At 54.8% G+C, this 14,438-nt stretch overlaps 5 protein-coding genes across 5 annotated transcripts; all 5 read left to right on the top strand.

The window, feature by feature from the left end:
• Window positions 1-1,250: 1,250 nt before the first annotated feature.
• PUNSTDRAFT_111375 (S-adenosyl-L-methionine-dependent methyltransferase) lies at window positions 1,251-3,103 on the top strand (the record flags this gene model as incomplete). Its single annotated transcript, XM_007380540.1, has 9 exons — window positions 1,251-1,499; window positions 1,555-1,684; window positions 1,736-1,779; window positions 1,829-1,914; window positions 1,965-2,060; window positions 2,111-2,313; window positions 2,363-2,514; window positions 2,565-2,625; window positions 2,673-3,103. The coding sequence occupies 9 exons, from the start codon at window positions 1,251-1,253 to the stop codon at window positions 3,101-3,103; spliced, it is 1,452 nt and encodes a 483-aa protein (XP_007380602.1).
• Window positions 3,104-3,812: 709 nt separating this feature from the next.
• On the top strand, window positions 3,813-6,558 carry PUNSTDRAFT_98072 (cytochrome P450; the record flags this gene model as incomplete). Its single annotated transcript, XM_007380539.1, has 12 exons — window positions 3,813-3,932; window positions 4,003-4,094; window positions 4,148-4,191; window positions 4,251-4,348; window positions 4,414-4,598; window positions 4,652-4,881; window positions 4,930-4,996; window positions 5,054-5,076; window positions 5,140-5,575; window positions 5,625-5,657; window positions 5,711-5,739; window positions 5,798-6,558. 12 exons carry the CDS (start codon window positions 3,813-3,815, stop codon window positions 6,172-6,174), a joined length of 1,734 nt encoding a protein of 577 aa, XP_007380601.1. The 3' UTR covers window positions 6,175-6,558.
• Window positions 6,559-6,991: 433 nt separating this feature from the next.
• Window positions 6,992-8,969, top strand: PUNSTDRAFT_60390 (carboxylic acid transporter; the record flags this gene model as incomplete). Its single annotated transcript, XM_007380538.1, has 5 exons — window positions 6,992-7,110; window positions 7,382-7,478; window positions 7,533-7,845; window positions 7,914-8,177; window positions 8,242-8,969. 5 exons carry the CDS (start codon window positions 6,992-6,994, stop codon window positions 8,967-8,969), a joined length of 1,521 nt encoding a protein of 506 aa, XP_007380600.1.
• Window positions 8,970-9,369: 400 nt separating this feature from the next.
• PUNSTDRAFT_82573 (MFS general substrate transporter) lies at window positions 9,370-11,965 on the top strand. The gene is made up of 10 exons (XM_007380537.1): window positions 9,370-9,848; window positions 9,903-10,311; window positions 10,388-10,700; window positions 10,772-10,808; window positions 10,861-10,889; window positions 10,947-11,019; window positions 11,080-11,223; window positions 11,269-11,337; window positions 11,391-11,481; window positions 11,548-11,965. Exons 1-10 carry the CDS (start codon window positions 9,494-9,496, stop codon window positions 11,825-11,827), a joined length of 1,800 nt encoding a protein of 599 aa, XP_007380599.1. The 5' UTR covers window positions 9,370-9,493; the 3' UTR covers window positions 11,828-11,965.
• Window positions 11,966-12,379: 414 nt separating this feature from the next.
• On the top strand, window positions 12,380-14,437 carry PUNSTDRAFT_60112 (FAD-binding domain-containing protein; the record flags this gene model as incomplete). Its single annotated transcript, XM_007380536.1, has 7 exons — window positions 12,380-12,749; window positions 12,801-12,901; window positions 12,956-12,969; window positions 13,023-13,309; window positions 13,372-13,481; window positions 13,542-13,775; window positions 13,817-14,437. The coding sequence occupies 7 exons, from the start codon at window positions 12,380-12,382 to the stop codon at window positions 14,435-14,437; spliced, it is 1,737 nt and encodes a 578-aa protein (XP_007380598.1).
• Between the last annotated feature and the right edge of the window lies 1 nt (window position 14,438).

Raw genomic sequence — 14,438 nt, 5'->3', positions numbered from 1 at the left:
GCATCCTCGCTGCGTTTCCTGATCATTGTTGCGTGTTAAGCTAGAACCGAAGGCTGATGAGCGGGAGCGCACCATTGCGTGCGATCCCGAGTCCTCCTAATCAGCGACGCGTATGGTAATCGATGATACCAACACACTCATTCCGGAAAACGAGACGATTCATCAGAATCAGAACAATGGGGGTACGAAGCGATCTTGAAGGATACGACCCTGAAAGTGCTCCTGGTACTAAACAGACCTAAAAAAGGGATAGAGTGACATGAACACCTGGCGAAACGTGTACGAGCGTGTACAGCATACCGTTAATACGATTCTTGCCGACTCGGGTACCTGATGTATGAGCAGTACGGCTCAGTAATGAGAGCCCTATCATAACTGAAGAAGCACCGATTCATGACACGACAACCCCAGTTCCCGGTGCGAGAGACATGGTAGCCTGCATGGGAGTCACCGCAATCCTATCGCCGCCCGACATACGCAAGCGAGACCTGGTCTCAATTTCCTTCACATGGAACCAGGAGGAGCACGTCGGATGCGTAGGCACCGCGTACACGGCGGGTCCAGGTTTGAAGTGCCACGGGAGATCTAATCTTGCGGAGAATTGGATCTGTGCTTCTGACCGCAGGGTCCCCGAGGCATAGCTGTCAGTTCTGAGCGTTTACCTTTGCTCCCAGCCTTGCTTCGCGCATAGCCCCGCCGCTGGTGGCCGAGAAAGGGCGGTGGTACTCATGCACTTCCGGTTCCGTCCTCAGAAGCGCCCTTTGGCGTGGAAGTGGAGTTGATAGCGCTCTGCCGCAGTTGTTCCTTGCGCAGGATCAACGAACGGTAGAGGTCTGGTGTAATGCGCCGGGAAAGTTGACCCAGATGCGACGAGTCGGTCATATCAGAGGCCGCAAAGCGCGCCAGCCCGATTCGGATACATTGACCAGCACGTGACTACAAACCGAAATAATCGGCTGCAGGACAACCCCGACGGGACACCATTCCACGCCCAGAATGCTGAACTGCTCCGGGATACCATGAATAGCCCGTGAGTGCGTACGCTTGATGAAACACAGCCCGGTCCCATACTCATTGGCGTGTGCAGTCCACGAAGGATCTTTCTCAGGGAACACCTTACTCGATGCTCGGTCTGAACATGAACTCAACTCAGCAGCGCTTTGCGGCGTGTTATAACTGAGTGTGTAGTCTACTCGTGTTACTCGTGTCGCATCCCAGCGGCGCACCTACGTATCCACACAAGAGTACAAATGGCTGCCAATCTCACTGCGCTCACCGACATCATCAACAAGAATGTAACAATCATCCAACGCAGTGCTGAAAAGCAAGGACTGGCTTACCCTTCCCTCGACGACATCTACGACGCATCTCGTCCGAATGAAGCACTGACCATCGATCCGGAAGTTTTGAGTGCCGCTCTACTCGCGGCTTCGGCAGCATCGCAGCTGGTTGCAACGCTTAAGTTGCCGGGACTCGCGCTACTGGACCGTGCCAATGCGGTACGTTTCTTTTGCTCTGTTCAACGCCAAAACCGACACGCTAACGATTGTATAGTTCCATATCCCTTCAGCGCTTCGGCTTGCGTCTGAGTCATGCGTCGTAGAGATTCTGCGGGAAGCCGGACCATCAGGCTTGGACGTTGCGGATATCGCTGCGAAGACCAACGTTAACTCCACCATTCTCGGTATGCCAATCGCATCCAGCGAGACATGTTCTGTCTTGATGTTATATATAGCTCGTGCACTTCGACTCCTGGCGACGCATTACGTGTTCAAAGAAGTTAGTCTCTAGGTCAATGCGTAGAGATAGCTTGCTGACTTGCGCGAAGGTTAAACCCAACGTGTTCGCGAACAATCGTCTCAGTGCGTTGATGGATACAGGAAAGAATACGGCAACCCTTCAAAGTCTCGTGGAGTCAGTACCTACACGCGGTATTCAGACCGACCTGCTGATATCTCATTCAGGAAACGCAATGAGAAAGTATTGGGGCATGGCATCAGCAATGTCCAGGGAGAGAAGTATGTCGGAAGCAACGGAATTCCTGCGCTAGTGGAACAATGGTAAATTTCTGGATCTATGTTCGCCAATCAACCACTCATATCCAAGGAAGTACCGACGAAGTGTTCAAATCGTCCTCATATATCCCGGACGTCGTGCTGTCCAACGATTTTTCAAAGACACCCTTCCAGCGGGCGTTGAATTTCGACGGCACCATGTGGGAATTCTTCGAGAAGTATCCGGGATACTTGCAGCGCATACAAATGGCGATGGTCGGGTTCATCAGCACGCAACCTCAACAGAAGTTGTTCAAAGGTATTTGTCCACTACCTCTTTGTCTCTTCTCCACTGATCACGTTATCAGGTTTCGACTGGTCTCAGCTTCCGGCGAGTGCCGTCGTAGTGGATGTTGGCGGAGGGAATGGGTCGGAATCGTTCGAAATTGCGAAGAAAGCGCCTCACCTCAAAATCATCGTCCAAGACCGCGAGGAGACGATCAAGCAAGTTACCACACCTGTAAGCCTGATATTCCCGTCGAATCGCGGGCTGATCTGACAACTTGCTAGACATGGGAAGCGAACCCTGAACAGAAGGCCCTTCTAGACTCCGGACGCGTTTCTCTCCATGGTACGCTTTTGGCTTGCCTATTTTCAGCGTAATTCAGTTTTGCGCAGCCCAAGACTTCTTCGAGAAGCAGCCTCCGGCCGTCGTTGGCAATGCTTCCTTGTTTTTCTTGCGCTTCATCACGCACGACTGGCCGACAGCCGAATGCATCAAGATCTTAAAGCAACTCCATGATGCGGCTTCGTCCAAGACCAAACTTATGCTCGTCGATCAGCTGGTGCCGTACGCCTGCCCGACCCCGCCTTCGCTCGCATTCGAGGGCTCCAAGTTGCTCGACGCCCCCGCGCCGCTCCTCGCCAATCTGGGTGAAGCTAACTCCGACGTGTACACCACCGATTTCACCATGGCGGCGCTGCTCAACGCGCAGGAGCGCACCCTAGGCGAGTTCAAGGACATCACCGAGGCCGCTGGGTGGAAAATCGAGAAGGTGTACCAAACCGTCGGCAGCTCGCTCAGTCAGATCCTGTGCATTAAGGCGTGAGCCTCCCCTGTTTCCGTTCGTGTCTGTGCTGCCTCATCTGTATGCGTCGTTTGAAGGCGTGGTATCGCGTATCCAGAATCTAGAATGGTCGAAGGCAAACGTGACCGGGCAGACGAAGATGTGCACGGGGCCGCTTGTATACCGCGCTCGCTCAGGATAGTCTGGGGAAACATTCGGAGAAGAAGCACCAGCCCGGCTCCTACCCGGGTATCGTGACCGCACCCATGATAATGCCAATATTGTCCTTCCGAAGTCAAATTTCGGTATCATCTGGAACTTGACGAAAGAAGCCCGTAAGCTCTGGGCGTGGCTTTCCGAGTCGGTGTGGAGATTGAATCGCATCGCTATCGCCCTTCTCTGAAATTCTCACCGTTGTTCCATCTGGAAGCAGAACGTGCCTGAGCGTGCAGCGTATATGTACTGCACTGGCTCTAAATGTGATTGTGCATACTAGCCCTCTTATAGCTGATCATATAGCACCTCTGGCGTGCTTCATCCGCACCTGTCATTAGCCAATCCTTACTGTTCTCGACGGCGTATGTACAGATGGTTTCAGCACCCGTCACCGTTGTGACTGCCGTAGCGATCTGTGCAACGTACGGCATCTATCGCTATCGCAAAGTCAGATCCTGGTTGCGAAGTCTCCCCCGCCCAGCCGAGAAGCCCAGTATCATATCTGGTGGGATTCCCTCTCTCTTTCTGATCTGTGATGGTTGACCGGCTTGCGTTAGGTCATCTAGCGCAGCTCTTCGATCCCATAACAGGGTTTCGATACCACGAAGAGGTTGCTGCTTTAGGCAGCATTTCGCAAGTGGGTGGACTATTCGGGGTAAGTTCCCAAGATTTTACATACTCTTAGGCGTGACAGCAAGATGAAGTTTACCGTTCCCTTTTTACAGGACGAGCAGCTTTACGTTTACGATCCTCGGGCGCTACATTCGATTCTTGTCAAGGACCAAGAGGCATTTGCGGAGACAAGCATTTTTCTCGAGTATATGTGTTATTGTAACAAGCTGGTAGCACCCCGCATCTAACCTCCCACAGGCTCAACTCGGTGATCCTTGGAAATGGGCTGATAGCAAGCGAAGGTCCATGTGCGCATTCGTTTGACAACGCATATGCTGACATCCATTGCACAAATCTACAGGGGAGAACCATAGACGGCAGCGAAAAATGTTGAACCCGCATTTTTCGCCCACATACCTGCGTCGCTTGATGCCAGTATTCAATGCAGTCGCCAGAGAGGTGAGTAGGCCACTTCTGTCGAGTCCTTGGCTTTGAACCACACTCGCTAAATATGCATATGGAAGCTTCGAAATTCCGTCGAGACTCTGTGTATGGAGCATGAAGCTGTAACAGGGTTCGAAGTCGACATGCTCCTGCCTTTGTCTCGTGCAGCCCTGGAATATATCGGGCGCGCCGGGATCGGATACAAATTCAACTCGCTCGAGGAACCCGCGAGCAATCCGTACGCTGCGGCGATAAAGAACATTCTGTGAGTTGAGAGACGCACCTATCACATATCGATATCTCACGATACGACTTCAGGCCAGCGGTGTCGCCGTTCATTCCTTGGCTCGCGTTCTTCCCCACGTTTCGCCGTCTGACACCGCCAGCGCTGCAGAACTTCCTCGCCAACATGTTGCCGATGAAGTCGCTGCACAGGTTAAGGCGCATCACCCGCATGATGGAAGTCACAAGCAAAGAAATATATTCGCAGAAGCGAAAATGTCTCGCACCTGATGAAAGCGCCCACGCTGACATTCTGAGTACAATATGTGAGCCCATTCTTTGGCTTTCTGTTTGCTGACCTCAATAACACGCAGTAGAACACAATGCCAAACTTGACACCGACGAACGAATGCCGGAGGACGCTGTTGTGGCCCAGATAAAGTATGTGAGCCCCCGCCAACACTCGGAGCTAATGCTGAATCAGTGCCAAACGCTTAGCACCTTCCTTTTTGCTGCAACCGGTATGTCCAGTGCAACATGACTTCCCTCGGGAGTTTGGAAATCGACGATTTAATTCGCAATAGATACGACAAGTAACGCCTCGGCGCGATTACTGCATGTGCTTGCCCTGCACCCCTCGACACAGTCAGAACTGCGACAGGAGGTATCGAATCTGCTGAAGCGAGGGGAGATCTCATACGATGATATCATGTCGCTCCCGCTCTTGGATGCCGTGGTGAAGGAGACTTTGCGCCTTTACCCGCCTGTTTTCTTCTTCCAGCGTACAGCACAACAGGATACGATTCTGCCGCTTCTGTTCCCCGTCAGAGGTACCGACGGAAGTGCGATCGAGGAAGTGCCCGTGAGGCGAAACCAGAATATCATCTTGGCCATCGCAGCGGTGAACAAGGACAAACGGATCTGGGGACCGGATGCAGATGAGTGGAAGCCAGATCGATTCTTGCGACCTCTTCCGGACACTGTCGCGAATGCCAAGATACCAGGAGTGTATGCCAACCTGTGCGTGAATCCTCGGCACGTTGACGTTGTTGGTACTGAGATGTCATAGAATGACGTTCATGGGTGGACCTCGCTCTTGCATGTACGTTCGCCTTGAACATTTCTCGCGCATCGTCGCTCAGTTGTCAATTCCAGAGGGTTCAAGTTTGCAGAACTCGAGATGAGTGCGTGATAACACGGGTTGTGCAAGCATATCCGATTTAACGGGTAGCGTTGGGACAGAGATAACAGCAGCGTACCTGCTGGAGAGCTTCGTGTTCATGCCTGCGAAGGAAGACGTGATCTGGAAGCTTGGGTCGGTGCAAACGCCGCATAGTAGCTTCGACGGTACGGGAGGGCCGAGACTGCCGATGAGGGTCCAACTGGTGCAGACAGTGAGCGGCGTCGCGAGTCATCCGTCTATGTACGCCCTGACGTGCCGACAATCGGGCTCAACAGACCTGGAACGAGTCGGAAGGGCGTACGCGTACGACGCAGGTTTTAGCATGATCCTGATGTTTGCCAGCTCGTCCCCCGCTTCGCCGACCCCGGAAAGACGTTCCGTGTTGATGTCGCTGAAGGCGTGCCTCGGAATGGAGCTGGGTTTCGGCACTGCATAGTACGTCGACGAGTCGCATCGAATGAGTATGGATTCCGTATGTAAGTCGCAGTCTGGAGTCAGGGCGCGCGACGACCTCCGCGAAGGTTTGGGTGACAGTGAGCAACAGGCACGAGGGGCCTTCGCTGTTGAGCGCGTCGTGCAAGCCAAGTTTGCGAAGGCCGTTCCCCACGGGGCCGCCGTAGGTCCGTGGGCGCTGTGCAGAACGGCGAACGCTGGCTGCGACGTCCGGCAGCGATATGCACGTGCACGCTCTTGACGTCCGATGGCGCTGAAACCGGAGCTTGCATCCTCAGCGGCAGGCGCGCACGGATCTCGGACCATTGGCACGGAACGCAGCTCAGCGTTATGCATTATGGCCGATGCGGGGTGAAATAACAAGCATCCCAGCTCGGGGTTCCGCTGCGGCAGGCCGCGCTGTCTTACTTTAACCGTCGCAGCCGACAAAAGGCAGGAACGAGAGGCGGAGGAAAAGGTCATGCGTGCGTTGATGCGCCGCTACGGCACACGGTGCGGGGTCCGGGGAAGCCACTCAACGTAAGTTCCCTTCTATATTGATAAACGGCCTTCTTCCCAGCCGCCTGATGGCTTGCCTTTAAGTACCCCTCTCCTTTCGCTTCGCCTTTCCTCTCTCACCACCACATCGTTCGCGTTCAGTGGCCCAAGCTCGCGCCCCGACGACAACGAGGTACTGGTCGGTCTTTGTCGCCGAATACGTCATATCCTGCATAACACTATATCTCACTCGGTCTTGCATCCGTTCCAGCTACGAAATCCCGAACGTGTGGTGACGTTCATCCTCGACGACCAACGACACGATGGCGCCCTACTTCATGAGGAACCTCGTTCCCAAACGGCAGCGCACCGAACATGAATTGACTCTTTGGCAAGCCCTGATGTCGATAACGCCCGTCCAATGGGCACTCTTCTGGTCTGGGTGAGTGTCTTTCATCGATAGCACGTCCAGGGCCAGTCATCGGATGGATATCACCACTTCTGCGGGCCCGCGATACGCGTACCGCGTCGTGCTCCGAACCCGCCTAACGGCGTCCATACGGCTTGCTGCGCTTGCATGTTCACCCCGTTCCTGCGTTCTCACACTCATTGCCGACCCCCGCACTTCCCCACACCCAACCCACACATCCCCTCCCACGCTTTTGCTCGCTTCAACGCACTTTTGAGCTCGTACTGATCTGCATATGGCACAGATGGCTTGCCTGGACATGCGACGCGATCGATTTCTTCAGTGTATCTCTCAGCGTCACGCACCTCGAAGACCAATTTGGCAAGAGCGCGCACTCCATCGTACGTCCTCTTGCCCCCTCCCTCATCCTTGCGTTCTCATGGGACGGAAAATAGACAACCTCCATAACCCTCACCCTTCTCTTCCGTTCGGCCGGCGCCGTCATTTTCGGCATGCTATCCGACCGTTACGGCCGCAAATACCCACTCATCTTCAACCTGCTCCTTTGCGCCGCTTTCGAGCTTGGAGCCGGATTCGTCCAGACGTTCCCTCAGTTTCTCGCCCTCCGGAGTCTCTTCGGTGTAGCGATGGGTGGGATCTGGGGATTGGCTGCCGCGACGGCATTGGAGAACTTGCCCGTGGAAGTCCGTGGCCTTGCTAGCGGCGTCCTGCAGCAAGGTTACGCCGTGGGATATCTCATCGCCGCCGGTGCGTCATTCCTGTAACGCAGCGAAAGGGCATTGAAACTGACGTATATCGGGCTTCTTATTTTCCAGTCGTCAACCTACAACTCGTGCCTTCGGTACACGTCGGTTGGCGCTCGCTCTTCTGGACCTCAGCCGGCGTATCCGTCTTCGCCGCGGCGGTTCGCCTTCCTCTGCCCGAGTCCGCGGTCTTCCTACGTGCAAAGGAAGCTGCGCGTGCGAGAGGCGAGACGACTGGATCCGCCAGCCACAAGACCAAGGTGTTCATGCGCGAGTCCGGCCGCATGTTGAGGAAGCACTGGCTCCTGTGTATCTATGCCGTCTTGCTCATGACCGGTACGTTCCTTTCGTTCCCATTCTGATCAAGGTCGGAACTGTGCACTCACACCGGATGGTTCAGGATTCAACTTCCTCTCACACGGATCCCAGGACCTGTACCCGACCTATCTGCAGACTTCGAAGGGTTTCACCGCTCACGACGCGACCGTCGCGACCATCATCGGCAACTGTGGTGCCATTGCGGGTGGCGCGATCGCCGGCTGGATCTCGCAGTACATCGGGCGGCGACTCACGATCGTCATCTTCGTGCTCATGATCGGCGCCTTCATTCCGCTCTGGATCCTGCCTTCGAGTTTCTCCGCGCTCGCGGCCGGCGCGTTCTGCATCCAATTCGGCGTGCAAGGCGCATGGGGCGTCATCCCGATTCAGCTCGCGGAGATGAGCCCGCCCGCGTTCCGTGCGACCTTCCCCGGCGTGGCGTACCAGCTCGGAAACATGGTCAGCAGCGCCAGCGCGCAGATCGAGGCCACCGGAGGCGAGAATCTCCGCACGCACATCATCGTCGACGGCAAGCGGAAGGAGGTACCGGATTACGCGACCGTGCAGGGCATCCTCATCGGCGTCGTCGCGGCGTTTGTGATCATCATCACCATCATCGGCCCCGAGAACCACGGAGCGCACTTTGAAAAGGGCAAGACGGCGTTTGAGGAGGGTGCCGGCAACGATGAGCTCGTGGAAGATGACGGCGCGGAGGTCCAGGAGCACCGTATTCGGGAGAAGGGCGCCAGGGATAGCACGAGCGACGGCAGCGTCAGGGTCGATGAGGGCGCGAGCAAGGAGGCCGTCTGAGGAGGGAAGGCCATGCTGGTGGTGATATACCGGGGCGATGCGGACGGATAGATGTCGGGCTATCTTTCCGAGTGATTTGTGAGAGTGCTGCTTTGATGCCAGTTGACCGAATTATGTATTGCTAGTCTTTGACGATGTACGATCTTGACGACGCTATCCGACGCATGAAATGCATAACGCACGAGCGCACGTTCTTCTCATAATCTCAAGATTTAACAGGCTTTGTGTGATTGTAACTTCTGCGAGCTGGCGCCTGGGACCTGGGCGAGTGCTGCGGTATTGCCGCCATTGACATTGACCGGCTTTCCGTCGGCCCGAAGTACATCGGCATCACCGGCATGCTATCTTCTCTTCATACGCTCAGGACCTGGGATGGAACGGAAATGTGGATGCGCTTCCTCGCCCCCTCTGACTCGGCCCTCGCTGTGGACACGGTGGATCTCTAGGCCCACTGGTGTTGGTTTCCGACTCGGACTGGGGGAGTCTACACAAAAAGTCTGACTTAACGACCGGGGACTACCATCATGACCTCGGGCGCGACGGACGACGCGACGAATGGTCGCCACCACCTTCATGCCATTCATGAACATCAGAGGTTCGACTCGTACGCATATGCCGAGGAGCACGAAGAGGTGAACGTACCCGCTGCGATGGGGTCTGGCCTACCTCCACCGGCGGAGCTCGCTCGGATCGGTTCGCACCTGCCAGAAGAGCCCGCTTCGGTCGACGTTCAGGATGAAAAGTCGGAGAACCACCTTGCAAAGACGATCGACGTCTCCGACGCGGAAAAGGTCGACACCAAAGACATCTACGACAAATTCTCTCCGGCCAAGAAACGCTTGATCGTCATCGTCGTATCCGTCTCGGCTCTGCTAGCTCGTAAGGCAGTACTTCACGTATGAATGACCTTCTGACCTAATTACGTTTGTCCAGCATTCACGTCTTCGGCATTCCTTCCCTCGATACCGCAAATTGCGAACGATCTAAACGTTTCGCAGTCCGTCGTGAACTACACCGTCGCGATTTTCCTTGTCAGCATCGGCGTCGCCCCTCTGGTATGGGCACCTTACGCGACGATCTACGGGCGGCGTCCCATATATCTTGTGTCACTACCCATCTTCGTCGTCGCTTCTATAGGCGTTGCACTGTCTCGTTCGTTAGTGGCGTTGATCATCACGAGGATCATACAGGGTGCTGGCTCTTCGTCGGTGCTCTCCGTCGGAGCCGGGACTATCGGAGACATCTATCGACCGACGGAGCGTGGACGCGCCATGGGTGTTTTTTACGCTGGCGTGCTCGTCGGACCATCATTGGCCCCGCTGATCGCGGGGATTATGACCGAGTGCGCAAAAGCGTTAATCTCATTTCCCGACCGTTCGGCCGTTCTGACGTTGTGGCGTACTTCTGACCGTTGAAAGATATGTCCCGCCCGTCTATCCCGGTGGATCGTGGCGCGCCATGCAATGGCTGTTGGCTGGAGCGGGCCTCATAGCCTTGGGGCTTTCGTTTCTATTGCCGGAGACGATACATTCTCGGGGGATTGACAAGATCATCGAAGAGCGCGAAGTTTTGCGACGGACCGCCTCACGGGCCTCTGAAAAGCGGGCATGCGCAGACAAGAGCGGTAATGGATTTGCCCGATTTTTGCGGTGGAGACGCCGCGTTGCTTGGGTATGGGTCGATCCTCTGCGACCCGTGCGTTTGCTAAGATATCCAAACGTTCTCGCCATAGTAAGTCATCATTCACTCTACGCGCTTTTTTCCCTTGCCGCATCATCGTCCGCTCACAGCCTATTCCACAGAGTTTAAACTCGTCTTTTGTTCTTTTGACAACGTACTGTGGGTTACGAATGTTCTGGCTCCGATTCAGTGGCTCATCATCATCCCGCAGGCGTCGTCGTTCCTTTGACGTACACATTGGTACCATAAATCGTCGGCTGCTCGTGGGGCTGAATTCTAAATACGGTACTGGTTCAGGGACCACGGTATGGGATTACAAATGACGCTATCCTTGGTACTCTCTTCCTCGCCCAAGGCGGTGGCAACATGAGTAAATAACTTCCATCTGTCGGTTGGGTATCTTGTGCTGAATACCGTTTGATCGTCTTAGTCGGGTCACGTATCGCAGGGCACATTTCCGACCGTACTGTTCGCCTATGGACGGATAAACGAGGAAAGCGCATACCGGAAGATCGGCTGCGCGCCTCGCTGCTTTCGGGGGCCATCATCGTGCCCGGAAGTGTCCTTGGAGCCGGTATGTGTATATGAAATCCAGGAAGGCGGATGATTGATTTCGCAGGTCTGACGATGCAATTTTGGACAAGCGCCGGCGGCCTCGCCGTCTCGCTCATATTCCTTTTCATATCCGGTGCGTCATCCGGCTCCGAATCCGAGCTTGCGTTAACCGGAGCTCATATGCAGGTGTCGGGCTTATGGGCGTTCTATCCGTTAGCAACACATACCTGGTAGATGTCATGCAAAAGCGGAGCGCGGAGACCATAGCGATTAACAAGTACGTTCATACGTCACCCCGCTCCGCGCACTCGCTTTGGTCTCCCTTCTGACGGACACATCTTAGTTGTATTCGCTATATATTTGCCGCGGCTGCCTCTGCGGCCGTACTGCCTCTCATCAAAGCCATTGGCGTCGCTGCAGCCAACGGCATCGCAGCTGCCATTTCACTCATTGGATTTGCGTTGACGTTAGCAACCATCCGATGGGGAGAAGAGCGGAGAACGCGGGTAGATGAAGGGGAAGCCGCAGAGCAGCTGTCGGCTGCAGTGGAAAAGGGGGATGCGCATGGCGACCAGGGCATACAACCCAGTCGAAGAACATCCATCACGTTGAGGGGAAGCTAAGTCGTGCTGGTCATAGTATGCTGTATGCTGTCTCCGCGTTGTGCCTGTAAGGACTGCCCGAAACCACAGATCGACAGATAGATGAGAATTCCATAGCGCAGGTCTGCGCGCCGATCAATGATACATACTTTTAGCGACAGAAATATCCATGCTGTGACTAGAAGGTGTGTGCCCTACCAGGGTGAAGGCGCTGAACTGAACGAGCTGCACTGTGCTTCGGCCGCTGTGCCTCCGACATAGCCACTCTACTACCTTGAAGTTGCGCTACGATGACCAGGAGCATCCGCCTGAAACATCTTACCATCCTGCCAGGCGACGACTCCGAGAGCGCCGTGAGATTCTTAGGAACGCTGTCACCACTGATGTTGAATGCGCATTACGTCCGACCCGGAGGACTTCACGCCGACTCGCTCTTGATCACTCCGTGAAGGCTGTCCATGTCTCCTAACGGAGGCTGATGCACGAGCGATCCAAAGAAGGACCTCGGAGCGTTCATGTATGCTTATAAAGAGTGCGCCCGGTGTGCGTTCAGTTCCAGTCGCATCCTCTGCCATGTCGACGTCTTCGCGTCTGCTCTCGCGAGCGCTCGTGCTCGGAGCTCTGCTCGCGGGCTTGGTCGACGGAGCGGCGCCGTACTGTGTCCCTGGACAAGCATGCTTTCCTACGCTGCCAGTTCTAGACGCGTTCAACTTGACGGTTGGCGGACGTCTCAAGGCTCCTGCACCATACGCGTCCGTATGCTATCGCGAGGAGTGGGATGAAGGCGCATGCCAAACCCTCTTCCAGTCCGAGTTGTCTGGGTCATTTCGAGTAGAACAGCCTAACGCGCTGATGTTCACCAACTGGGAGCTGAACGGCGACGTCGGATGCCCCCAGCCTTATTCGCTACCTACCTCGCCACTTCCAGGCAACTGTACTCTGGGTGAAGGTCTTCTCCGATGTGACTACCGAACGGATGCTAATAATCCACCAGGCTCCCTTCCCGCCTATGAAGTATTCGCAATGAGTGCTCTTGACATCAGTCGCTCCGTGACGTTCGCCGCGAAGCATAATCTGCGTTTGAGGATTAAGAACGTGAGTGTTATCTATATGCTTGCATCTTAGTGATACTAAACAAATCTTAAACAGACAGGACATGATTAGTAAGTTATCGACCCGCTCAGCATAGTTTGGTTTACTCATGTTTCACTCTCAGCCTCGGTCGTTCCTCGGCACCTGGTTCCTTCACTATATGGACCCACCAGCTCAAGAACACGAGCTACGTTCCTCATTTTGTCCCGGATGGTTGTCAACGAACAGCAACTCCGGCCAATGCTTTGATTGCTGGCGCAGGCATTGAGGTACTAGATCTTTGGAGGGCTGCAGATCAGCACAATGTGACAACTATCGGCGGTTTTATTCCTACTGTCGGTGCTGCCGGCGGGTACATGCTGGGAGGCGGTCTTGGTCCACTGAGCCGACTATACGGGATGGGCGTGGACAGTAAGGATCACGAGCTGCGCGGGCGCATGCCTATGCACTGACTACGGTCACCTTTCCACTAGATGTCTTACAGTACAAGGTGGTTACTGCAGATGGAACGATCAAAATCGCCAATGAATGCACGAACACGGACCTGTTTTGGGCTCTGCGTGGTGGAGGCGGAACCTTTGGGGTAGGTTTTCGCTTTTCGGTCTGCAGGACTGATCTCATTGGAAATCTTTCTCGCCCATAGATCACTACGGAGGTTACCGTCAAGGCGCATCCGCCTTTACTAGGCGTCAACGGTGTCAATGCCACATTTTTGGCCAATTCAACCCAGGCATTTGCCCAGGCGATCAGCGTTTTGCTCGGGATGCAGGCGACGCTTGGCGACGCAGGTCTGAGTGGAGTATCTGAGCTCGTGAGTTATGGAGCCTGCCCTTCGTGCATTCCTGATGTATGCATATCTGTCAGCTATATCCAGGAGGTGCTATCATATATGCCAAACCCCTAGTCAACAAACCGGAGACGCCCGAGGAGACACTCGCGTTGTTCGGTTCCATGAGGAACATACCTGGCGTTCAAATCGCCTTCTCGACGTCATCGTTTTCCACTTGGCTTAACGCATACAATGGCTTCATCGAGCCCGCCATGGCAGGAAGGGACGCTGTCGGGGTGAATATTTTACTTGGGGATCGCGTGTTGATGAAGGACACCATGACAAACGAGCAAACCGTCGACGTCCTTGGCGCTTTCATCGCAAACATGTCGACTCCGATCATTCTTCAGGCCGTTGCAGGTGGAGCAGTCAGCTCCTTTGACCCGACATCCACATACACGTCCGTGCATCCAGGGTGGCGAACGGCTCTACTTCATGCGAACTTTCCCGTTTTTGACCTCACACAGCCCGCCTTGACAGCCCAACAGAACGAGACCCTCAGACGTACCCTTGATGGCATCGATCGAATCATCTATCCCGAGGGCAACCCAGTGGCATACTATAATGAGGATTGGCCCGGCGAGCCGAATTGGCAGGCACGATGGTTTGGGGGAAACTATGAGCGATTGTTGAAGATCAAGAAGACAGTAGATCCATCGGGCGTTTTCACATGCAACAATTGCGTCGGGAGTGAGGTGTTCGGAGTGTAAT

Source organism: Punctularia strigosozonata (genome assembly GCF_000264995.1).
Source record: "Punctularia strigosozonata HHB-11173 SS5 unplaced genomic scaffold PUNSTscaffold_2, whole genome shotgun sequence".
Classification (NCBI taxonomy): Eukaryota; Fungi; Basidiomycota; class Agaricomycetes; order Corticiales; family Punctulariaceae; genus Punctularia; species Punctularia strigosozonata.
The sequence above is the reverse complement of the archived record's forward strand: the minus strand, read 5'-3'. Positions and strand labels throughout refer to the sequence as shown.